The following is a 24,197-nucleotide window of genomic DNA, read 5'->3' as shown; positions in this document are numbered from 1 at the left end:
GCGGTTGCGGGGTGTAAAGGCCGTAGTGTAACGGTTGCGGTAACCGGAACCGTGAATTTTTTTATTTTTTGCACAATTTGAAAAAAACTTACCGATACACATTTTTTTTCCCATGATCATATTTATTGGGTTAAAAATAAATATTGATCAATTTTTGTAAATTTTTAAGTATGATCCAATATATTTTATATTTTTAAATCACTATAAACCAAGGTTCTGAAAAGCGGTTGCGGTCGCCGTAACGGTGGCGGTGGCGCGGTTGCGGTTGCGGGGTGTAAAGGCCGTAGTGTAACGGTTGCGGTAACCGGAACCGTGAATTTTTTTATTTTTTACACAATTTGAAAAAAACTTACCGATACACATTTTTTTTCCCATGATCATATTTATTGGGTTAAAAATAAATATTGATCAATTTTTGTAAATTTTTAAGTATGATCCAATATATTTTATATTTTTAAATCACTATAAACTGAGTTTTTTATATTTTATTTTAATAATTAATGACTTTATATTATACAAAAAATCAATCACTAACTATTATATATAAGATAACAATAACAAAAGTAAGAGAATAAATAAGAGCCTAAATATATATATACATATATACATATTTTAACCAAGCCAAATAGATAATGACCATACTTATTATTATTATTATTATTATTTTCAAACAATATATAAATAGACACACACAAACAAAATGATTGAGTGATAGCAGTTGAATAGAATAGCATAGGTCTTACAGCTTCAACAAATCAATAACATGTTCTTCATCTTCCCTCTTCTCTTTCTCTATCTCTTGCTCCTCCATTTTCTCTCTTTATCTTCCCTCTTCTTTCTATCTCTCTTCCCCTATTTTCAGCCTTTTTTTGTGTGTTTTTTTCGAAAGAAACAGTTTGGAACCGTTACGTAACGGTGCGTAACAGGTCGTTACGGCTGTTACGGCACCGTTACGGCCACTACGGAAGCCGCTACGGCCGACACACTTGTGAATCTCAATCACACTGCAAAAGCGGCTGTAACGGGTGGCGGTAACTGCCAAAACCGTTACGTAACGGCGTTACGTAACGGTTGCGGCCGCTTTTTAAAACCTTGCTATAAACTGAGTTTTTTATATTTTATTTTAATAATTAATGACTTTATATTATACAAAAAATCAATCACTAACTATTATATATAAGTGTAAGAAATAATGTATAGAGAAAGAGAGAGAATAAATTGTATGTATTATTATTGATTGATATATTGATATATTACAATGATTCATGATTCCTATATATAGAAGAGGGTGAGTGTGTAGTAGGTAAGGAGTAGGTGAAGTGGAGGTGGTAGTGGTGTAGTGGGTTAGGTTTAGTGGAGTAGGTGAGGTGGTAGTGGTGTAGTGGGTTAGGTTTTAGTGGAGTAGGTTTAAGTGGGTGAAGTAGGTGATAAATTTTAACAGCCCCCCGCAAACTCAAGGGGGATAGGAACTAGCCAACTTGAGTTTGGAGAGAGTTACAAAACAAGAAAAATACATAAAAATAAAAGAGGATAGGTGACACTGTATGGTCGTGTCAGACCATTGGTGAAGACACTGGATGGTGGTGTCATAACGTTGTAGAGGACACTGTATGGGGGTGTCATAACGTTGTAGAGGACACTGTATGGTGGTGTCATAACGGTGTAGAAGACAGTTTATGGGGTCATGTCGGACCGTTGGAGAAGACAGTTTATGGGGTCATGTCGGACCGTTGTAGCAGACAATGTTGTGACAGTTGTTGTGACAGTTTACGGAGTCTTGCTGGACCCTTGTAGAAACTAACCGGAATCAATGTCGGGACAGTTTATAGAGTCTTGTCGGACCCTTGTAGAAACTAACCGGAATCTATGTCGGGACAGTTTACAGAGTCTTGTCGGACCCTTGTAGAAACTAACCGGAATCTATATCGGGACAGTTTACAGAGTCTTGTCGGACCCATAAAGGAGCTAACCGGAATTAATGTCGGGACAGTTTATAGGGTCATGTCGGACCGTTGTAGAAGTTGCACCCTCAAAAGGTGTGCCCAATTTTGTCAAAAGGCGTGCCATCAAAAGGCGTGCCCAATTCATCAAAAGGTGTGCCGGACATGATGGCGAGGCACGTGGGCGCCTTAGCTTGCGCGCCCGTTTTGTCGTCTGGTGGCAAGAGGCGCGCGATGCGCGTGGCTGCCTCGGCTATTTAACCAAGACGGAGGCTGAGGCTGAGGCAGACAAAAAACTTCTGAAAATCCTCTGAAACAAACTCTTCCTTTGCTGAGAAACTCTGTAATACTCTGTAACCAACCCGTCTCTGAAACACTCAGCAACATGGCCTCTTCTTCCCGTCCAGCTACCCAGAACATGGCCTCCTCTTCCCGTGGTCTGCTCACGCTCTTTCCAGAACTGAACGAGTCCACAAGAGAAATAACTGGTGCGATGGCCAGTGAACCTCAACCAAACACCTCTGGCTTTGCTCCATTGAACTTTCCGATGCGGTCGGTGGAGCAAAAAATGGCGGTGCAAACTGATATTGAGGCCAATCAGTATACTCTGAAGTCATGTGTGGAAACCATGACGGCGGTCACAAACTTGTCGCACCGGCTGCAGAGCAGGACAAATGAGGTGCAACAGTTAAACTCCCAGCTGGCTCTGCTCCAACGCATGTATAAGGATGCGCGAGCAGAGATAAGTGTGCTAAAGACAGAAAATAAGGAGCTGAAGCGGAAGGCCACCGTGATGTTCCGATTTGGAGGTCCTCCATATGCTGCAGTGGAGGAGTATGGGGGAGTGAACGTGCTCGGTGGACAAGGAAACACGGAGGCAACACCGGCAAGGGCCGCCCAAGACGGTGGCAAGAAGAAAAGACCGGCAGAATAGGCGAGAAGAAAAATCCCACTGTTCCGATTTGTGTTGGTTGTGTTTTGTTTTGTTTTGTGTTTTTTTATTTTTATTTTTTTTTATTTTTTTTTTTTTATGGTGTAAAATGCTGATCGGGGTTGATCCCCGGCATGAAGAAATGACAAGTTTGTAAAATGTTGTTTTTTTTTTTTTTTTTTTTTTTTTTTTTTTGGGGAGTGTTTTGTTGAAAAAATAAAAATAAAATGAAAGAAAACAAGGGAGAAAGAAAATAGATAAAAAAATATTTATAGATGGATTATATGAAAAACATCAGTGCGATTGTTTCAAAATAAAGTGGGGTATTTAAAAAAGAGAAAAAGTGACTTGGAAAAAATAAATAAAAATAAGTGATTTTTGAAATCAAATGGAGAAGAGAGAGGGACAAACCCATGTGATAAAGTGGAGAGAGAGTCGGTGAGTGGGGTGCAAAAGGTGAAGGAGAAATGATGGATTGAAAATGGTTTGGGTCAAAAGTGGACACTGTTAGTGGAGAACATGAGTGCATTGATTATTTGATATAATAATAATAATAATAAAAATAAAAAGTTAGAACAGTTGGAGAGAATGAGTGGAGTATGGTAAGGGTTTCATCCAAAGCCAAAATTCCTGCAGCGAATCACTTCGCAAATCCTAGCATGAGTTTTTTCTCTTTCCAAGCTTATTCATGAATTTCCTGGTGATTTCAAGAGCCTCTGGTGGCATTGTGGCAGAGAACACCCCAACCTGGATTTTGGGTGGCAGCAACTGAGAACACCCCAACCTGGATTTTGGGTGGCAGCAACTGGAAAATATCATAGATCTGATTTTTAAAAACCTCGTGACAGCATTTCATCAGCTTCATCCAAGACAAACATTTTGATGTAAACAGGGCGAAGTGATTGTCTCCGCAACATGTCAAACACACGACCAGGAGTACCAACAACAACATGAACCCCACTGGAGAGAATGCGCTGATCTTCGCGCACACTAGTCCCTCCAACACAAGCATGAACCTTCACACTTTGCTGGGCAAGTTCAAGAGTGGGTGGAAGAACCAAAGCTTGGCACTCAACCAAGCTATAATCTAGCTGCTGCAGAATTCCAGAGCAGAATGTTGCAGTGTTTCCAGTTCCAGACTGTCTCGTCATATGAGGTGAAGAATTCTTCTCCATCAGCCTCACACATGACTACAGTTGCACAAATCTTTGTTGATTTTATCAGCGGAATAGGTTGAGGTCCGGCGGGCGGCTAAGGTGAGGTTGCCGCCCGCCGGGGAAGCGAAAATACTAGGTTTTAAACCAGCTCTGATACCATGTAAGAAATAATGTATAGAGAAAGAGAGAGAATAAATTGTATGTATTATTATTGATTGATATATTGATATATTACAATGATTCATGATTCCTATATATAGAAGAGGGTGAGTGTGTAGTAGGTAAGGAGTAGGTGAAGTGGAGGTGGTAGTGGTGTAGTGGGTTAGGTTTAGTGGAGTAGGTGAGGTGGTAGTGGTGTAGTGGGTTAGGGTTTAGTGGAGTAGGTTTAAGTGGGTGAAGTAGGTGATAAATTTTAACAATAAGATAACAATAACAAAAGTAAGAGAATAAATAAGAGCCTAAATATATATATACATATATACATATTTTAACCAAGCCAAATAGATAATGACCATACTTATTATTATTTTCAAACAATATATAAATAGACACACACAAACAAAATGATTGAGTGATAGCAGTTGAATAGAATAGCATAGGTCTTACAGCTTCAACAAATCAATAACATGTTCTTCATCTTCCCTCTTCTCTTTCTCTATCTCTTGCTCCTCCATTTTCTCTCTTTATCTTCCCTCTTCTTTCTATCTCTCTTCCCCCATTTTCAGCCTTTTTTTGTGTGTTTTTTTCGAAAGAAACAGTTTGGAACCGTTACGTAACAGTGCGTAACAGGTCGTTACGGCTGTTACGGCACCGTTACGGCCACTACGGAAGCCGCTACGGCCGACACACTTGTGAATCTCAATCACACTGCAAAAGCGGCTGTAACGGGTGGCGGTAACTGCAAAACCGTTACGTAACGGCGTTACGTAACGGTTGCGGCCGCTTTTTAAAACCTTGGTTGTAGCAGACACTGTGTGGTCGTGTCAGACCGTTGTAGAAGACAGTTTATGGGGTCATGTCGGACCGTTGTAGCAGGACAGTTTACGAGGTCATGTCGGACCGTTGTAGCAGACAATGTTGTGATAGTTGTTGTGACAGTTTACGGAGTCTTGCTGGACCCTTGTAGAAACTAACCGAAATCAATGTCGGGACAGTTTACAGAGTCTTGTCGGACCCATGAAGGAGCTAACCGGAATCAATATCGGGACAGTTTACAGAGTCTTGTCGGACCCTTGAAGGAGCTAACCGGAATCAATGTCGGGACAGTTTACAGAGTCTTGTCGGACCCATGAAGGAGCTAACCGGAATCAATGTCGGGACAGTTTACAGAGTCTTGTCGGACCCTTAAAAAGTCGCACCCTCAAAAGGTGTGCCCAATCTTTCAAAAGGCGTGCCATCAAAAGGCGTGTCCAATCCATAAAAAGGCGTGCCATCAAAAGGCGAGCCCAAGTCATAAAAGATGTGCCGGACATGATGGCGAGGCACGTCACCACATTGGCTTGCGCGCCCGTTTTGTCGTCTGGCGTCAAGTGGCGCGCGATGCGCGTGTCTGCCTCGGCTATTTAACCAAGGTTGAGGCGGAGGCTGTGCAAACCAGTCTGAAACCGCCGAAAAATCCTTTGAAAAAACTCTTCCGTTTCTGAGAAAGAGATTATGGAACACTCTGTTGCCATTCTGTAACCAACCCTTCTCTGAAACACTCAGCAACCCATAACATGGCCTCGTCTTCCCGTTCAGCTACCCAGAATATGGCCTCTTCGTCCCGTGGTCTACTCACTCTCTTTCCCGACCTCAACGAGTCAACAAGAGAGACAACTGGTGTGGCGGCCCGTGAACCTCAACCAAACACCTCTGGTTTTGCTCCGTTGAACTTTCCGATGTTGTCGGTAGAGCAAAAAATGGCAGTACAAACAGATATTGAAGCCAATCAGTATACATTGAAGTCATGTGTGGAAACCATGACTGCGGTCACAAACTTGTCGCACCGGCTGCAGAGTAGGACAAATGAGGTGCAACAGTTAAACGGCCAACTGGCTCTGCTCCAACGCATGTATAAGGATGCGCGAGCAGAGATAAGTGTGCTAAAGGCAGAAAACAAGGAGCTGAAGCGGAAAGCCACCGTGATGTTTCGATTTGGAGGTCCGCCATATGCTGCAGTGGAGGAGCAGGGTGGAGTGATCGTGCCCAGTGGAGTGGGAAACACGGAGGCAACACCGTCAAGGGCCGCCCAGGACGGAGGCAAGAAGAAAAGACCGGCGGAATAGGCGAAGAAGTGAGGTCGATGGGTGGCCGGTTGCAGAAAAGAAAACAAAGCTGTTGGTGTTTTTTTTTTTTTTTTTTTTTTTTGTAAAATTGTGATCGGGGTGGATCCCTGAGATGAATAAAATATGGTTTGGTGTGCAAAGCTATATGGTATGAAATGAATTGGAAAAAGATTAAAAATAATGTGAAAGAAAAATAAAGAAAAAATAATAAAAATATATTTGAAATCAAAAATGAAAGATGGGGGAAATAAGGAAAGTGGTTTGGAGAAAATAAATAAAAATAATGGAGTTGGAAATCAAACGGAGGAGAGATGATGATGTTTTTTTTTTTTTTTTTGTGAAAAGTAAGGGAATCGAATAATAAAAAAAAAATATGGAGATGGTGATGAAATGATAAGCATGGTGATGATGAATATATAATAATGAATAAAAATAATAAAGGATGGAGTGGGGAACAGGGCGAATCGAGAGCACCAATTAAGTTTTATAATAAAAAATAAAATTTGGGCGGTGAATGGGTGTGATTAAAAAAGAAAAGTGAATTGGGTGTGCCCCTGTCTCTCTCTCTCTCTCCACACGTAACCCACCTTTTGTCTCTCTTTCTGCATCAGCTTCAGTAGAGAGCAAACACTGAATAAACACAGTGTGCAGAGTATCCAAATGAGGAATTAGGGTTTCCCCTATGTATTGCGCCAATTGCGCGAAAATCAACAGCGCCGAAGACTGCTGCGCACTAGCTGGTTCCCTTTGATCAACAGTGGCTGACGGCATCAATGAACCTGTGTGTATCCTGATGTCAATATTTCTTGGAAGGAAACCAGAACTAGGAGATCCTCCAGTCAAACCAGAGCCAAGTTGAACAGTTCCAGCAGTAAGTGCCCCAAAACTTGTCCCAGGTTGAAAAGGAAGAGGCTGAACCATAATAGGATTGGGACCAAATGGGGATATATACACAGCAGGACCAGCATTAACAACAGCATCAGCCGGTGCCTGACCCATTCGCAGTGTCATGGTTGTGCGGCCAAGCTCAAGCATCAAAGCACCTAAATCTCGAAAGACCTGCAGATCGTAAAGTGAAGGTATGTGAAGAAGAGTGAAGGTATGTGTAGAAAATTCTAGCGGACTAGGTTGAGGTCCGGCGGACGGCTAAGGTGAGGTTGCCGTCCGCCAGTGAAGCGAAAAATACTAGGTTCTAAACCTACTCTGATACCATGTAGAAATTTAATGTATAAAGAGAAATGATTGTATTATTGATAGATTGTATGTTATAATTCCTATATATAGAAGAGAAGATGGTAGTAGGTGTAGGTGGTAGTGGAGGTGGTAGGTGGAGTGGGTGGTAGTGGTAATTTACATTTACACAATTTACATTAACAATATCCATGTTTTTATTCAAATTTATAAAATAAATTATTTTTATTTAAAAAAAATCAATTTTATTAAAAAAAATTAGATAATATATTTATTAATTTTATTATTATTATTATTGTAATTTTATAAGAATTAATATTTTTTTTTAATTTTAGATATAAAATAAATAAATAAAATTATATATATTAAACGTGTCCCCAACGTGTCGCCGTGTCCGTGTCCGTGTCCGTGTCATGTCCATGTCCGTGTCGTGTCCCGTGTCCGTGTCCGTGCATCATAGATCTTAACACTAACCCGACCCGTTTATTATTTCGTGTCATCGTATCGTGTCGTGTCATTTTCGATTCGTGTCCGATTTGTGGTGTTAACGTGTCATGTCAAAAAATTTCATTATTAACTAAAAATATCAAATGTATGAAAACAATTTGAAAATTTATTCTCAAGCTAGGAAGCACGGATACGGATACGGATACGGATACGGATACGATACGATACGGATACGGCGATACGACAAAATTTGAAAAACTAGGATACGGGTACGGCGGGGATACGTTCATAAAAAATATTATTTTAACAATTTTTAGTAATGCAGTATGCGTAAAAATAAAACCTAAAGCAAAAGATAACTTGATAAAGAAGAAAAATTTCTATAAAACTAAGAGTTTTCAAGGTCAATAGTTTCAACTTGTTCCCCTTCATCAGTGAATATCACAGACCTTAGCTAAAGCCAAAAAACCATTCTTAAATAAAAATTTCAGCAAATATACTTTTTTAAGTCATCAATGATAGCCTAGGAAGCATGGATACGGATATGGTGATATGGGGATGTGAATATGGCGATATGTCAAAATTTGAAAAAGTATGATACAGGTACAGCGGGGATACATTCGTAAAAAAAAGAAAATTATAATTTTAATAATGTAACATGCATGAAAATAAAACTTTAAGTAAATTAATAAATAAAAAGAGGGATTCCTATTAACCTAAAAGTGCTCAAGCATTCATAAAACATCCAAAACTAAAAACAAAAGCAAAAGCAAAAGCAAATGCAAATGCAAATTAAACATCATCTTTACATGCTAACACCAAAAAAAGAATGAGAGCAAAGAGAAGAAACGTGAGATAGTGAGAAAGCGAGAGAGAAGTGAGAGAGACAACAAGGATACATCAATTTGAAAAATTCTATTACTTTAACTCTCACTATATTCCTCTTATCAAAGAACTAAACAAAATATTATAAGTAATATGTAACTTCGAGTATCCGATACTTCAAAATTAAGTATCTGATACTTCAAAATTAATAAAAAATTAATTACGAAGTATCCAATACGTATCCGCGAGTATCCGAGGAGTATCGGTATCTGATAAGTATCCGATACGGATACGTCACCCTTTTTGAAGTATCCGTGCTTTATAGTTCTCAAGTTAAATTTAATGAAACTAATCTCTATTAAATGAAATTATTAATAAAAAATATTTGATTTTAACTTAATTTGATTTTCTTAATTTATAGAAATTTTATTTTATTATTATATTTTTTACTAGATTAACTCAAATAAAAGACAAAAATACTTAAGTTCAATTAAAAGCAAAAACAAGACTTGTATTGAACTTGAGTTTGTATTTTACATACTTTTTAATAAATTGGATGTAATTACATAAGACACTAAAAATTGTCATGATACTCTTTAGTGAAAATAATATTAAAATGTGTAATTAATTCTTTATTATATGAGTTATCCGTATCAATATCGTGTTATAAAGATTTGACACTAACCCGACCTGTTTAATATTCGTGTTATCAGTTCGTGTCATATATGTATTCATGTTAAAAAATGGTCAACCCTAACCCGCTGATTTGTTTTCAGTTCGAGTTGTGTTATCATGTCGCAAATTCCCACCTGTACATACCATGATACCACCATGCTCTGCAGCCAACGTCTATGGCGGCCCACTCTATTGCACTGACCTGGTGGTAGCCCTTTCTCTTTTAGCGGCTTCATTCAACTAATTCAACACCTCAGCAGGCACTTTAGTCAAACCTATAGGTTGCCACCTCCGCGGCTTGAACTGTAAAGCTGCAGACCATCTGATCTCATACTCAGGTGAATCCGATCCCATTCTCAACGTGGTAGTTGCCTCTGATACCAAATGATACGAACCCCTTAGGTGTAGAACTCACCCTTTAAAACCAAGTTGCAAGGAGAGGGTGCCTAAGAGGCTAATATTGAATGCCAAACCTCTTGTGTTCCGATGTCGGATCGTAACATATTTGTATGTCATTTCTTCTATGCTCAATTCTTTCAAGCTGACAGCTGATACTTGCTTCAAAAAATTTCTACTGTATTCCACACGTTATTTTGTAATTGTTGGATGTATGGTTATAACAAAAGAATGATCCGAACAGTAGTCTGTTGTATAACATTGCTTAGTGGATGTTGGACAAAGAATTTCTGTGTTCTTTTTTATTAGAATGTTGTTGTTCTTGCTGTTGTATTCTACTATTGGCAGGCATAATTTTTCTAGATCTTACAAATGAAATATTATAAAATGATAATTGTCGGTGCAGTTCATGACTTCAGAGCACCAATATATATCTCGGAAGGATGAAGGAGATAGGATGATCATTTTTGAAAGAGGAAACTTGGTTTTCGTCTTTAATTTTCATTGGAATAACAGCTATTCAGACTATCGAGTAGGCTGCTTACATCCAGGAAAATATAAGGTAAGTTTATCCCAATGTTTCTCTCAGGTGTGTTTGCAATTTTATTGATTTTTCTCCCTTCTTCTCCAGATACCTCTATTTTAATTTAAAATTTTGTTTGAAGGAGTAACATAATAATTAGTATCTTTAACTATCTGCTTTATTATTTCTTGAATCCAATCATATATCTAGTTGATTTGACGAATTACATGATAAAACTTAAGAAATATGTAATCATTCTACATCCTGAGGATGTCTAATTAGTGTATCTAGTTAGAACATCTGTTTGGGGCCAGAAATGAAACTTGCATGGACATTTGCTTTTTTAAACAAAGCAATCGTCTGTCAATCCGTGCCTTGTGCTAGTTGTTGAGTTCAAAATGTTTAAATGCTCAGTGTTATTTCTTTTACTAGCATTGCTCTCTTCTAAATAATGTTGCACTTGATTTTCCGAGAATTCTTTATCCAAACTTTCTAGTAAAACAGTGCTGTATTGCCTTCTTTCAGATGGTATTGGATTCAGATGAGCTGTTGTTTGGAGGCTTCAATAGACTTCATCATAATGCAGAGTACTTCACCTTTGTAAGAATTTTTATTCCAACTCTTCTACCTGCACTGAATCCAGTTCTGTGATTGGATTCCGTGCACTTGAACATTTCCTTTGCTTTCAGGATGAAACCAATACCTAATTTTATGTGTAAAAGATGTTTTGAAATGGCTTTCTAAGCTATAATAAATCCTTTTACCTGTGCAGGACGGGTGGTATGATAACCGGCCTCACTCTTTCCTAGTATATGCACCTTGTAGGACAGCTGTGGTCTATGCTCTGGTAGAGCCCGAGCCCGAGCCCGAGCCCGAGCCCGCGGAGGGCTGAACTCAAATAACCAAGGTAATTTAATCTAGTACTTCAATAATCATGGAGTTATGTTGCCATGATCAACAGCCCCAGCATCCCCAGATGGAACACCCTACACTGATGTGGGAAATGCAAAATTACAAATTTGGGCCGAGAGCAGCCATATATATAGGGGCATGTAGCAATTTATTTATCAATAGCATTTGGAAAATGTTTCTATGTATTTATTATCTTCCAAAATTATCTATGACTTTCATGGATATTAGTGAGACGTACAAGTTTAGGATGTGAAACAAAATGTTATATTGAAATACTTACTAATGATGGTGCATCTCAGCTGGTTGTGACAAATTTATTATTCCTCAATTTTGCTTATAAATAAAGGGAAATACTCTCTCTCTTTCTCTCTCTCTCTAATTATTTTCTCTACGAACTTATGCCATCTTTCTCCTGTAGGACGGAACAAAAGGGTTACCACTTGTCTGAGTGTTGCCACAATTGCAAAAAGCATACCGACATAGAACAACTTGCATTGATCTTGAATATGTGAAAGAGAAAGATAAGGAAAAAATAAATAAAATGAAGTAGAAGCAAATTTGTTACGGTTATGAAACTTTTTTTAAGATGGGTTGCGAAAATTAGATGAACTTCTGATTTTGCTTCTTTCCCTTTTCTTACTTTAAAAAAAGACGGAGGGGTGTTAAATTACATTAATCTTCTTTGAGTTTGGAGAAAATATAGCAAGTTTTACAATGTTAATGTAATGACTGACTTTTTTTGTAGCAAGGTTACAAAAGACTAAATGAATGCATTATTTTTGTATTTATACAACTAACTAATTTAAGATAAAATAAATTAAGTGTTATTTGAATTTAAATTAAAAAAAATTCAATACAATTATATCAATCGTGTAAGATTTATTATATATATATATATATATATATTTTTTTTTAAATCTCAAGAGAGCTCAACTTAATTTATCTATTAAAACAAAGAGGTTATGTCATTAAGAACATTTTTTTACACATATTCCTAAACCCTTCTACTGTTATTTTCATTTTTTTGTCGTTTTACTATTTTGGGAGTAGATGAATGCAATGCAGATGTGGTTGGGATGGAATGAATAGTACTACGGGCTCTCATCCTCGAAAACAACCCATTCCATTCCATTAGTTGCTCTTAAAAACAAACCTAGTTCTTGCAAAAGGTGTTTCAACATACATAATTAAAACAACAATAATTCATCTCATTAATTTTAGAGCACTAATTGACCACTAATGAAGTGAAAATTTAAAAAAAAAAAAAGAAAAAAAAAATTTAAGCCAAAACATCACATCATTAAGTGGGATCCACTCTCTAAAGCTCCTTTAGAGCTCCCAAACATTTTTCTAATAACTAGTTCAGAAGTTCAAAACAGAAAAAAGCAGAACAAGCTCAATGGATATTTTTCGAAGCAAACCAAACCGAGATCAGCAACTGAAAGTGAAATGTAGAAAAGAGTGTCCAACCAAAAAAAAAATTAAAATTAAAATTCTGAAACATTCATTTTTTTTTTTTTTTTGAAACTTTTCTTTGGAGCAGAGGACGTCATAACAAGATTCAGGTGCTGACATAGCTGGTGGTCTCGGACGTGGTCCCACGCTGCAACTGATGTAAAACGCTCGTTGGCGACGAATTAGAGGCCGTTGATGATCTCAATGCTTCGGCAAGCGGTCCGCCCATTGGGGCCACCGGGTTTGTCCCCCAACTTGCAGCCCAATTCAACTGAAGCCGCTCTCTTTCAACACTCACTTCTTGGTGGCCAGGCCTATCATCTCCATTGCCGGTGGACAGTTTCAGTGAAAAATCAGATGGTGGAGGATTGTTGGGAGTTGAAATGGAGAGGCAGGTGGATGAAGTAACTGGGCTTGCATTGGTCCCGGCATTGCTAGGTTGTTGGAGTGATCTGGGCCAGTCATCAAAGAAACAACGAAGAACACGACCACCAGATTTGCCATCACCGGACACCTCATTTTGGGCTTCAAATAGAGAGAGCTTGTTTTCAGGTTTTGATTCTGAGGGCCTACAAATGAACGTCAGGGTTACTAGAAATTTAAGCAAAGAACTAGGGAATAAGAAAGTAGGATACAAGAGCATCCTAAGAGCATCCCCACCAAAGTCCCTAAACCCCTTACCTATTTTAAGGGGTAAATGACTCCTTATCCACCTGCATCATATCCCTTAAATAATCCCCTAAATTAGTTTTTGCTACACTGACTGTAGCTCCCTCATATTTTTTTTTTTTTTTTTTTTTTTTACTTTGCTTTGCTTAGGGACTGCAATACACATTTATGATTTTTATTTTTTTTAAATTTATAATTAAAAATTATATTTTAATAAAATAAAGAAAAAATAAGGAGTTTGTTAACAGAATAAAGAAAGAATAGAGAGTAGAAAGAATAGAGAGTTTGTTAGGAGAATTAAATGAAAAAGTAATTCCTAAAATAGGGAATGAATTTTTTAATAATATTTTAGAGTAAAATTTAGGTAAATTGATGGGGATGCTCTAACAGAACCATTATATCCCCTCCTTGCCTATTTTAAGAGATTTGATGGCCCCTATACCCTTAGCTCACTTAAACACTCCCTTAAAATAGAAATTGCCATCATATCTCCCTATTTGTAGGGAGGCACTGTAGCACCTTTATATTTTTTATTTATTTATTTATTTATTTATTTTGCGTTGTTTAAGGACTGTAGTTTGGTGCAACTTATGGAGAGCTCATTACAACTATATTTTTTCAAAAAAAAAAAAAAAAAAAAGTGTCCAAATGTTTGATGTAACTTTACTTACAACTTACGAGACAAAAAATAAATTGAAAAAAAAAAGTAGATTATTGAAAACCAGATAGAGAATTTTTTGTTAACTTCTACATTTTAACCAAACAGGCCAAAGCAAAACACTATTTTTTTGTTGTTTTTGTTGTAGGGACTCAAAAAGACATGGTTGGGGTCCGTCCATGGAGTGTGAAATAGTCTTATAACAGAGATTCCAAACGACTTTACGTCACTTAAAAATGGGTCCCTAGCAATGAGATATTAGTAATGAAGACCCTACCCCATTGAGATTCTAACAATCTTAAGTACAATCTTTTTAGCAAAGACCTATTTGTCAAATCCATGGTACTAAGCCAAGTTTGGGATGTTTCAAAAAAGTCAAAAAGTCAAAAAGTTACTCAAAAAGTTAAAAAGTTAACACTATTCACCAAAAGTCAACAATTACGGCTGCACAACTCCCAATTCAAATTTTTCTCTACAAATCAATTTTTACAATTTTTTATTACACATTTTCCAATAAAAAGTCAAAAAGTTAACCCAAACATCCATATTTTCAACCTCAATTTTTTAGTCTAAAAAGACAAAAAGTGCACTTATTTAGTCTTCCCAAACTTGGCCTAAATAAAACAAAAAAATAAATTCAAATACAAGTTTTATACTTATTTCAACTTGAGCTATTTTTTGAAGTCAATTTTGATAAAGTTATTTCACAAAGTTGCTTTTTGAAGTTAAGTTTGAATTTGTGTTTTGACGAGACAACCTTAAAAAAAAAAAAAAAAAAAATTACAATAAGTTAATTAAAATGGTATTTCATTAAACTTTAAAAAACAACCAAAATAAGTGCAAAACAACTAGCATTTGAAAATTTTGTTTCAAAACAACATGAATTTGGTAAACAAACTCCACATATACGGATTGTGAACATTTTTTGGAAAAACAGAAAACAAAAAAAAATTACTGTGTACCATTTTGAAAGGATTAAAAAATAACAAGCTGAATTTATGCCAATTGATGGGTTGAATAATTAAATCAATTTCTTCTTTCTCTATTTCATGATCAATGACCAAGGTTTTATTCACTTTTTCCCTTTGGACAAGCAATTCAACAATAGATAGAAAATTCAAAAAAAAAAAAAAAAAAAAAAACTCCATCTTGATAGGGAGGAAAGAGACTATACCTTTGATTGAGGTGGAGGAGATCAATGGAAGGGGAAGGTCCTGCAAGATTGAAATGGGTAGTCCCACCAGTACCCATTGATGTCCGGGGCTGGGCAGCAAAGGCAGTGTTGGTTTTGATGACTCCGCCACCACCACCACTAGAACCACCACCAGCAGTAGATGTGGATGAGGAGGGTGTGGGGATTTCCACAGGCTTTCTTGAACGGTTGCGGCCACGGTTCATGTGGCGCTCGCAATACTTGTGGCCAGTCACCACATCCCTTGAGCACCTCCACTTCTTGCCATCGGTCCTCCTGCACCGCCCCGGCTCCGGATCCATGCTTCCTCTTCCCCAATACCCTGTTTGCAATACTGTTTCCAATACATAAGCATACATGCACACATACACACCAAAAAAAAATGTACATACAAATTAATACAAGGCAATGATATCAAGACCAAAAAAAAAATCTGATATCTGAAATTAAAACAACGCAAACTACACGTCACGATCTGGGATAAAATTTCTTCATATATATGCTATATTTTTTCTGGATAACTATCATTTCTGCTGAAATTAATAGAGCCCCAAATAAAGAATCAATTCAAGCAGATACAGGGTTTTAGTACCAAAAATCAGGTAAAACTTTGGTAAGAAATATAAATATCAGTCATCATCAGTGGATCACTAATGGAGAGTGTAGCATTAAAAATCACCAACAACAAATGACAAGGAAAAGACAAAAATAATAGCAATAATAGCAATAATTATGCACAAAGTACATCTGGTAACAAAGAAAAAAAAAAACGAGAATAAATTTCACTTGAATCAGATCATCAAGATTTCATCAAGAAAGACAAACCCAAATGAGATTTTAACTCCATCAGACAACACATCTATATCTATGAAGCATTCAGACATATGAAATAACTTTGATTGGCAAATAAGAAAATATAGTGAAAACAAAAACAATCTTCATGAACAAGAAAATGATTGACAAAGTAGTACAAGGGAAGGAAATGAGAACTTACAAGTAGGATTATAATGGGGAAAATGTTGAAGAGAGTAATATGAAGGAGGAGTAGGAGTTGGAGGAGGAGAGAGGAGGGTTTTGTTGAGTAGATGGAGAAGTTGAGGAGGAACACAAGAACCTGCCAACATGTGCCTGAATATCAATGCCTGCAGCTCAAGCTCCTGCCACTGACCCAAGCTGAAGTAACTTCCCATCTCTAAAACAAAAAACAAATAACAAATAACAAAAAAATGCAAATAAAACCCACAAACAGAAAGAAAGTAAATTCATGAAGCTAAAAGTCATTGATAGACTTAGAAGCAAACCAACCCAGAAAGTTCGCACTTTCTGAAGAACTGTCACAAATAGATGAGAAAAGAAGCAAAAACAAGAAGGAAGCATGTGTGTGTGTGTGTGTGTGTGTGTGTGAGAGAGAGAGAGAGAGAGAGAGAGAGGACTTACTGGGAAATCTGGAAGCAGTGGTTGAATCAGGTGGGAAAACTGACAAGTGGGTGAGTTTGCTGGTGAGTTCAGGATGAGACCCAGATGGCTGTTGATGTTGTTGTAGGTCTGACTCATGCTGCTGGTGTTTCCATTGCTTCAGATTGAAGTCCATGAAGAGAGAGAGACTAATGTGCTTTTTTGTTTCTGGTTGATTTTTTAATGTGCTTTTTTGTTTGGTGGGGTGTGTTGGGTATGTTTTACTAGTAGAGTTTCCAAAAAGCTTTTTGGAGAGACTTGTGGGGGTGGACTACTTGTATCTTTTGGGCAGTGAAGAGAGAGAGAGAGAGAGAGAGAGCGCCTGCTGCTGAGTTTGTTTGTGGGCAGTGGAGAAGTCAGGGGGCACTTGAGAAAAGACAGTCAGACAAGACAGTTGAGAGATTAAAAAAAGTGTAGAAAAGTAAAATTAAAAATTTTGGAGAGAGAAAGAAAAAGACGTCAGAAGTAACCTGCAGGCTGCAGGCTGCAGACTGTCTGTCTCTGTGCTTTGGAAACAGAACAAGAGAGAGAGCAGTGGTTATGTTATTATTACATGAGGTCTCGTTTGGGGAAGGATTTTCTCATTGCATTCTTTACTTATTCCCTTTTTGTAATGGTCTCATTTAGCGTATTTGTTAAAATAATTTATAAATTATAATTTAACAGATTATAAATTATGATTTTAATCAAAAGTTATTAATTTATTTGATATAATTGTTAAATTATAAATTTAAATTATTGAGTAGTGTTTATTAAATAAGCTCTGAAATAGATTTTTTTAATTAATTTTTATTTTTTGTTTGTCTAAATTTCTCATAAAAAATAATAATAATAATAATCTATAGTTCATTTGAGTCTTTTTCTATTTTTAAAAAAATAAAAAATAAAAAGATTTAAGAGTATAACCATAAATTAACATGTCCACAGTAGAAGCTGATAATTAGAAGCAATGGATGAGCAGCTTCTCAGAATCAGCTTTTTTGAGTTAGGGTTGGTTTGACATAACCTATATAATCCATCTTTTTATCTTTTTATCTTTTTTCCATCACATCACCTCTCTACTTTTCTGCACATCTTTTCGTAAAAAGACAAAAAGTGCACTTTTTTAGGACACCACAAACCAACCCTTAAAATAAGCTGTTAGAATCAGAAGCTATTTGAAATAAGTTTAGGGTTTGGTTATGGTGTGCAACTTACACCTTACACCTTATACCTTACACTTACACCTTACACTTACACCTTTTGTAAAAAATTAAACCTTACACTTACACCTTTTTTGAAGTTGCACACCATGTGCAACCCACTTACACCTTACACCTTACACCTTACACTTACACCTTACACTTACACCTTATACTTATACTTACACCTTACACTTACACTTTTTGTGTAAGTGGCACATGGTGTGCACTTGCACACTTAAGAAAACTCCATAAGTTTAATCAAACAGTCCAAAATAACTTTTTAAAAACTAAAAGTCATAAGTTGGCTCTGAAAAGCTGAAACAAACACCCCCAATGCTTCGTATGAGAATTCAACCGTCTAGATTATTTTATTAAAAAGGATTAAAAATTAGAAAGTAAGGCTTTGTTTGGAACAATTTTGAAAATAATTTTCTATTGATACATTCTAACTTCGTGTTTATTTACAGTTTTTAAAACACATTTTCACATTCGCGTTTGAAAAATTGTGTACTTGGATGTCTCTCGGACGTCCGGTCGGATGATCGGAACAGTATTCTTAAATTTATTTATTTATTTATTTTTGCACTTATTATTTTTATATGTTAAATAAAATATATTTTCATTTTTTTAAATTTTTTTATGAGTTTTGAATATAATTTTGGATTGTATTTGGTTATGAATTGTAAGTTTTTGTATAAAAATCATGTCACATCACGCAATTCAAAAACTCTTTTCAAAACTTATTCACCAAACAAATTTTCTATACTCAAAATTATAATTTCAAAACTCACAAACTCATAATCAGTTTTTTGGTTAAAAGCTAATTATTAGCTTATTATAATCAACTTTTTGTGAGAGTGGGAAGTGGATTATAACCCACTTCCCAAAAGACCCCAAAATACAACTCATATTATGAAATCATAAAACTCTACCAAACGCAACCTAATATTTTTGGTTTGATTTGGATCATTAAATTCTTTTAAAGTGAATCTTGCCCATTGTAAGGAGGGAACCAAATAGAGAAGGCTCAGAGAGAATTCTTACTCTTTGTGTCGTGTTATTTTAATAATTTTTAATTTAAAAAATATATATAAAAAAAATAAAATGATAATTTATAATAATTTTTTAACTCCTTTGCTAAAATTAAAAGTTATCAAATGAGGCCAAGTGTTGGGTTTGTCGAAGGAGAAAGAGAAGCCTAAACTCTTCATATTTGGTGTATAAGAGAGTCTCTAACGTTTAATTTTTTTCTTTTATCAAGTTTAAATTTGATAAAAAACAAAGTGGACTTTTATTGTTCTAACATTTACATCAAACTAGTATTAAATTCAGGATATGTTAAATTTTTTTATTAAATAGAGGATGGGTGTGCCTTTCATCAATTTACTGTATATATAGTCATTGGAGATGCAGAGCATACACCATCTCTAGACGACTGGCCGATTGTCTCTCTGGTAGACCACCTCATTGTAAAAATTTGTTTCAATATCTGAAAAAATAACACCGACTGGTTGACCGACCGGACATTCCCTGATCATCCTCTTGGTCGACCAATGGCTTGATAAAATCTCAGATTATTCTATTAAAATGCGCAATATCAAATAAAATTTTTATTCAAATTTAATTAAAAAAAAATATTAAACGTTTGAGATACTCTAAAATGTTGTTTGGCATTATGTATATATTAGAATATTTTTTAAATTTTTTTATCAAATTATTTTTTATTTTTTACATACTTTTTTTTATAAAAAATTTAAAAGTATATTTATTTCGATAATAACTAGCATATCATCCGTACTATACATGGGATAAAATAATATATTGTTTATTAAAAATATAATAATTATACTTAATTTTTATATATTTTGTCTCTCATAATTAAAATTTTATATATAAATTTTAAAATTTTGTTTCAAATGTTTCTTTATTATGATATATAGTGTAGATAGATTAAAATTGTTGTATTGACAATTAATAATTAAAATTATGCTTTGTTATAAAAAAAATGGTATAGTTCCAATACTTCACTATTTTAGAATAAAAATATATGAATTTTAAAAATTATCATATTGGTTTTTGAAAGGGAAATAATTTAAGAAATTTTAAAAACTTAATGAGTAAGAAATAATTACCGTAACATGCAAAATCACTAAAATCACGGTTAAACCGGCAAATCATTCAAACAAAAAATGGTTTAGCTTAATCAGTTAGGTCAAAAGACCAATCAACTTACACAAAATTTAATTAATTAAAACTTTTAAACTTTGTTTTATTAAAATTTAAAATGTCACTAAATATGGAAAACAATCTATTAATTTAAATTTAAAATCGACACAATATAAATTTAAAATTATAATAATCTATCTCATAATTTATAAGTTTTAAATACAAATTTAAAATTATTATAATTACCTTATAATTTTTGTATTAAAGAGCAGTAAGAGTGACATTGAAACATATTGAATTGAAACATTAATTAAAACTTTAGTAATTAATTATTTTAAAATTATCATTTTTATTAATTAATTAATTTTAATTATCTCATAATTAATTAATTAAAACTTTTAAATTTTAATTATATTGAATTGAAGCATACACAACACTACAATATTAAATGGAATGAGAGTATAAGATTTATTTTATATGAGTAAAATAACTCTTTTTTTTTCTATGTGAGATTATCAAATAAAAGTTAGTCTGTAGAGATTTTTTTAATTATTTAAAATTAAGAAAATTAAGAAAATTTATATGAGATGTTAAAACTCTCACATGGCTTCTCACTAAATAGAATGTGAGTATAAGATTTACTTTATATAAGTAAAATAATTCTTTTTTTCCCTTTATTTTCTCAATGTGAGATTATCAAATAAAAGTATAAAATCACTAAAATCGTAGTTAAACTAACGAATCAATGAAATCAAAAATGATTTAGCCTAATCAGCTACGTTATAATTAATTAATTAAAACTTTTTAAATTTAAATTATATTGAATTGAAAAATATAGTATATAATATTAAATGGGATGGGAATATAAGATTCACCTTATATGAGTAAAATATTTTATTTTGTTTTTTTGTTATTTTCTCGATGTGGGATTATCAAATAAAATCTAGCCAATGAAAATTTTCTTAATTGTTTAAAATTAAGAAAATCAAAAAAATTAATATGAGATATTGAAATTTTCACAAGGCTCCTCACTAAATGGAATAAGAGTGTAAGATTTACTTTACATGAGTAAAACAACTCATTTTTTTCCAATATGAGATTATCAAATAAAAGTTAGCCAATGAAAATTTTCTTAATTGTTTAAAATTAAGAAAATTAAAATGAAAATTTAGAACTCCTAAAAGACTTCTCACTAAAAACTTCATTTTCTTTATGCCTGTTTGGTGCAGCTTAAAAGCTACTTATTTCAGTTTTCAGCTTAATTTAAGTTATTTTGATGTGTTTGGTTTAGCTTAACAATGCAGTTTATAGCTTTTTGTAAGTCAGAAATCAGTTTATTCTTTGAGTGGGCCAGGAGATGCTTAATTTATAAGTCAGAAATCAGCTTATGTTCATAGTTATAAGCTATAAGTTGTTTTGGCATAATCTATAAACACTTCTCCACAGCTCTACCAAACAGGGCCTTTATGTCTATATGTTTGGGAGGTTGGGTTTGAATTTTTTTTTTTTGGCTAAAATAGTCACAAAAAACAAAATAAAGTTTTTAACCAAATAAGACAAAACATCATATTCAACCTATAATTATTACATTATATCTCTCACAAAAAAGTCAAAAGTCATTCCAAAATCAAGTTTTTTAACTCCAAACTAAAATAGTTAAAAAATTAAAAAGTCGAAAAACCAACCTATAGCGACCCCGGTCTTTTCTCTTTAAATTATTGTATCCGGACTTAGGTTCCGTGGATCCTGTCATTACTTATTGGTTGTCGTTGTCCTTTAATCTCTTTGTATTTGAAGTATAGGTTGGGTTGGGCGGGTCTGTTACAGGTTGGTTGATTTTAGATGCCAATAGGTGATGCCCAGATTTTGGCCTTTACGCTCGAGCGGAAGTTTTAACGCTCGAGCGGTCCCTTCGTTGTTGCTTCTCCGCTCGAGCGGTACTTTTGACGCTCGAGCGTGATTTTCCATCTCCCAGTATTTTGCTCTGCAGTTCTTCCGCTCGAGCGGTAGTTTTTACGCTCGAGCGTGATCCCTTGTTTTTGCTCCTCCGCTCGAGCAGTGAGTTTGACGCTCGAGCGGGTGCCAGCGCCTGCAAAACTTCTGGAAGGGTGCAATCGACGCTCGAGCGGCTTTCTTCACGCTCGAGCATGATTCTGTGTCTTACGCTCGAGCGTAGAGTCGATTATATCAGTCCGTGATTTCACTTTTTGGATCACTTTTTGACCTACTTTTCCTTCATAACTTTTTAAAAACCGCCCCTGGAGTGTTTTTATCTCTCTCTCTCCCTCTACACACCTTCTCTCTTTCGATTGATCTACTTAGAGTGAGTTTCTACCTTAGATCCTTTATTAAAAGGTTAGAGTGGGTTGAGGGCTTCGTTTTAATCTGAGAAACTTGAGATTTGGAGCACGTTGGTCTTTGGTCTTCATCTCCATCTTCTCAATACGGGTTATTTTCTTCGAGGTAGGGATTTTCCTACTCCAATTTATATGTTTTGTTCTAAGTTTGGTATTTTGATAGGTTGGGGACACTTTGAAAATTTCGGGAACAAAACCTAGTTGAATTGCTAAATTGATTCGAGTAATTAATTTAAGGAAATTGGGGAATTTGGTTAAATCCATGAAATTGGGGAATTTATTGATTAAATGGTGTAGTTGGTAAATATAAATCACTCGCCTATTGAATTGTTGGTATATTTATTTTTCGAGTCTAGAAATAACTATTTTGGGCTATCGGTGGAGGATAGTCGTGCTTGTTGTAGACATTGCATGCGGATTAGGGAAAATTGAAACTAATCAATTTGTTAAGTCATAAATTTAGACTATTGAATTAATACAGAAATTACATGTATTGATTGAGCATTGCATATGCATATTGTTTGGGAGGAGATAGGGGATGTACTCCACGGTTTAGGGGAAGATAGGGGATGGACCTCTAAACCGGATTATTGTTTGGGAGGAGATAGGGGATGGACTCCATTAGCACCATATTTATGTGTGCTTATTATATTGAAGTGTTTTTACATGATTATTGATACAGCACTAAAATGTGTATCAAATGGGAAGTATGAAGTGTTTTGATATGAGCATGAGTCTCATTTGTTTTGTTGATATTGGAAGTAATGTGAATATGATATATAATTCACTGTTGTAAGTTTGGCCAGGTTCAGAGCCATGTTGATAATAATGGAAAGGGAAATATGTCTTAGACATTAGAGTCATGAGACTGTTTAATGATAAAATTGATTATCTTGGTTAACCATCTATTGAATGCTATAGCTTTATTCAATGCTTATATTTGGTTTAGTATTTTTCTACTGGGCTGTGGCTCACCCTTTATGGGAACATCATTTTCAGGTTCAGGTGATAAGCTACCTCCACGGACTTAGCCTGGAAGGATTTGATGTTTGGGATTTTGAAGACTTGTCTTTAGTTATATGTTTTACTTTGTTATTTTTTTTGAGATTTCATGTAAACATTCAAGCCTAGGGCTTAACTTGTAAATGAGTTAGTACTCATCCTTTTTGTGTCCAAGTGTTAGCTTGGAAAGATGTAAGCTCTTAGGGCATTTATTTTGATGTTGCAGGATGTTACATGTGATGTCTTTCAATAAGAATACTCTGATGGATAACCCAAATGATTCGTTTTCTTTTATAAATGCATGTTAATGTTATGGTTATTATGGGTTTATTTGAGGGCGTCACAACTTGGTATCAGAGCGTACCGGGTTCGAATACTTTGGGTACGTGGGAAGTGATTAGTATCACAATGGGTTCGTCTCGCTTGATAGAGACTTAGATGTACTGTTATGTGCTTATATGATAGCATGTTTATGTGATTATGTGGGTATGGAACGTAGTTTCTTGGATGTTAATTGGACCCTTGAGTTTCTAGTAGTCTTGTTGGAAAGGCACTTGATCAATGCTATTTCCAACCGGAACTATAGTAACGCTTCGGGACTATTATTATCCAGGAATGAAATTCGTAGGTGCTTATGTGATTATGTGCTTACGTAGAATGAATTATTTTTGTCCAATGCATTAGGACGCGAGTGTTTAGTTTCAGCACATTTATTAATGTGCTAACGTCTTTGTTTGTTTCCTTTATTAGGATGTCAGGACGAGGACGAGGACGCGGTAGGCGTGGTAGGCCGGGTAG

General features: G+C 35.2%; 2 protein-coding genes and 1 long non-coding RNA gene across 9 annotated transcripts in view; 1 reads left to right on the top strand and 2 right to left on the bottom strand.

The window, feature by feature from the left end:
• LOC114269688 (1,4-alpha-glucan-branching enzyme 2-2, chloroplastic/amyloplastic-like) overlaps positions 1–11,624 on the top strand; it is a 57,839-nt gene extending 46,215 nt beyond the window's left edge. For 5 of the 6 annotated variants that reach the window (XR_014363765.1, XR_014363764.1, XM_082919523.1 and 2 more), the window contains 3 exons: positions 10,233–10,388; positions 10,875–10,949; positions 11,122–11,624. Coding sequence is in view for 4 of the 6 variants with exons in the window: in XM_082919523.1 (XP_082775649.1) it covers positions 10,233–10,388; positions 10,875–10,949; positions 11,122–11,241 (351 nt within the window). In the remaining 2 variants the exon portion in view is untranslated. Of the gene's footprint in view, positions 1–9,531; positions 9,649–10,232; positions 10,389–10,874; positions 10,950–11,121 lie in introns of those variants that run through there. The other variant, XM_082919526.1, reaches the window with a different exon arrangement.
• On the bottom strand, positions 9,557–9,847 carry LOC145822461 (uncharacterized). Its single transcript, XR_014363766.1, has 2 exons — positions 9,720–9,847; positions 9,557–9,682 (listed from the first exon to the last, which is right to left on the bottom strand). It is a non-coding gene; the product is annotated as an uncharacterized LOC145822461 (long non-coding RNA).
• A 1,037-nt stretch (positions 11,625–12,661) lies between the features above and the next one.
• LOC114269689 (growth-regulating factor 3) lies at positions 12,662–17,030 on the bottom strand. Of its 2 annotated transcripts, none has more exons than XM_028211048.2 (4): positions 16,673–17,030; positions 16,230–16,427; positions 15,218–15,569; positions 12,662–13,285 (listed from the first exon to the last, which is right to left on the bottom strand). In XM_028211048.2, the coding sequence occupies exons 1-4, from the start codon at positions 16,824–16,826 to the stop codon at positions 12,823–12,825; spliced, it is 1,167 nt and encodes a 388-aa protein (XP_028066849.2). In that variant the 5' UTR covers positions 16,827–17,030; the 3' UTR covers positions 12,662–12,822. The 2 variants fall into 2 exon arrangements, with proteins under 2 accessions (XP_028066849.2, XP_028066850.2); XM_028211049.2 differs by having other exon boundaries at positions 15,218–15,557; positions 16,673–16,969.
• Between the last annotated feature and the right edge of the window lie 7,167 nt (positions 17,031–24,197).

Source organism: Camellia sinensis, chromosome 3 (assembly GCF_055761805.1).
Source record: "Camellia sinensis isolate YWXY chromosome 3, ASM5576180v1, whole genome shotgun sequence".
NCBI classification, from domain to species: Eukaryota; Viridiplantae; Streptophyta; class Magnoliopsida; order Ericales; family Theaceae; genus Camellia; species Camellia sinensis.
This window is presented reverse-complemented; position numbering and strand designations above follow the sequence as displayed.

Coding starts and splice junctions, on each gene's coding strand:
- LOC114269689 (XM_028211048.2), bottom strand. CDS start 16,826: ATGGACTTCAATCTGAAGCAATGGAAACACCAGCAGCATGAGTCAGAC. Junction 15,570..16,229: donor TCCCCATTATAATCCTACTT/GTAAGTTCTCAT, acceptor TATTGGAAACAG/TATTGCAAACAGGGTATTGG. Junction 13,286..15,217: donor CTCCTCCACCTCAATCAAAG/GTATAGTCTCTT, acceptor GTTCATTTGTAG/GCCCTCAGAATCAAAACCTG.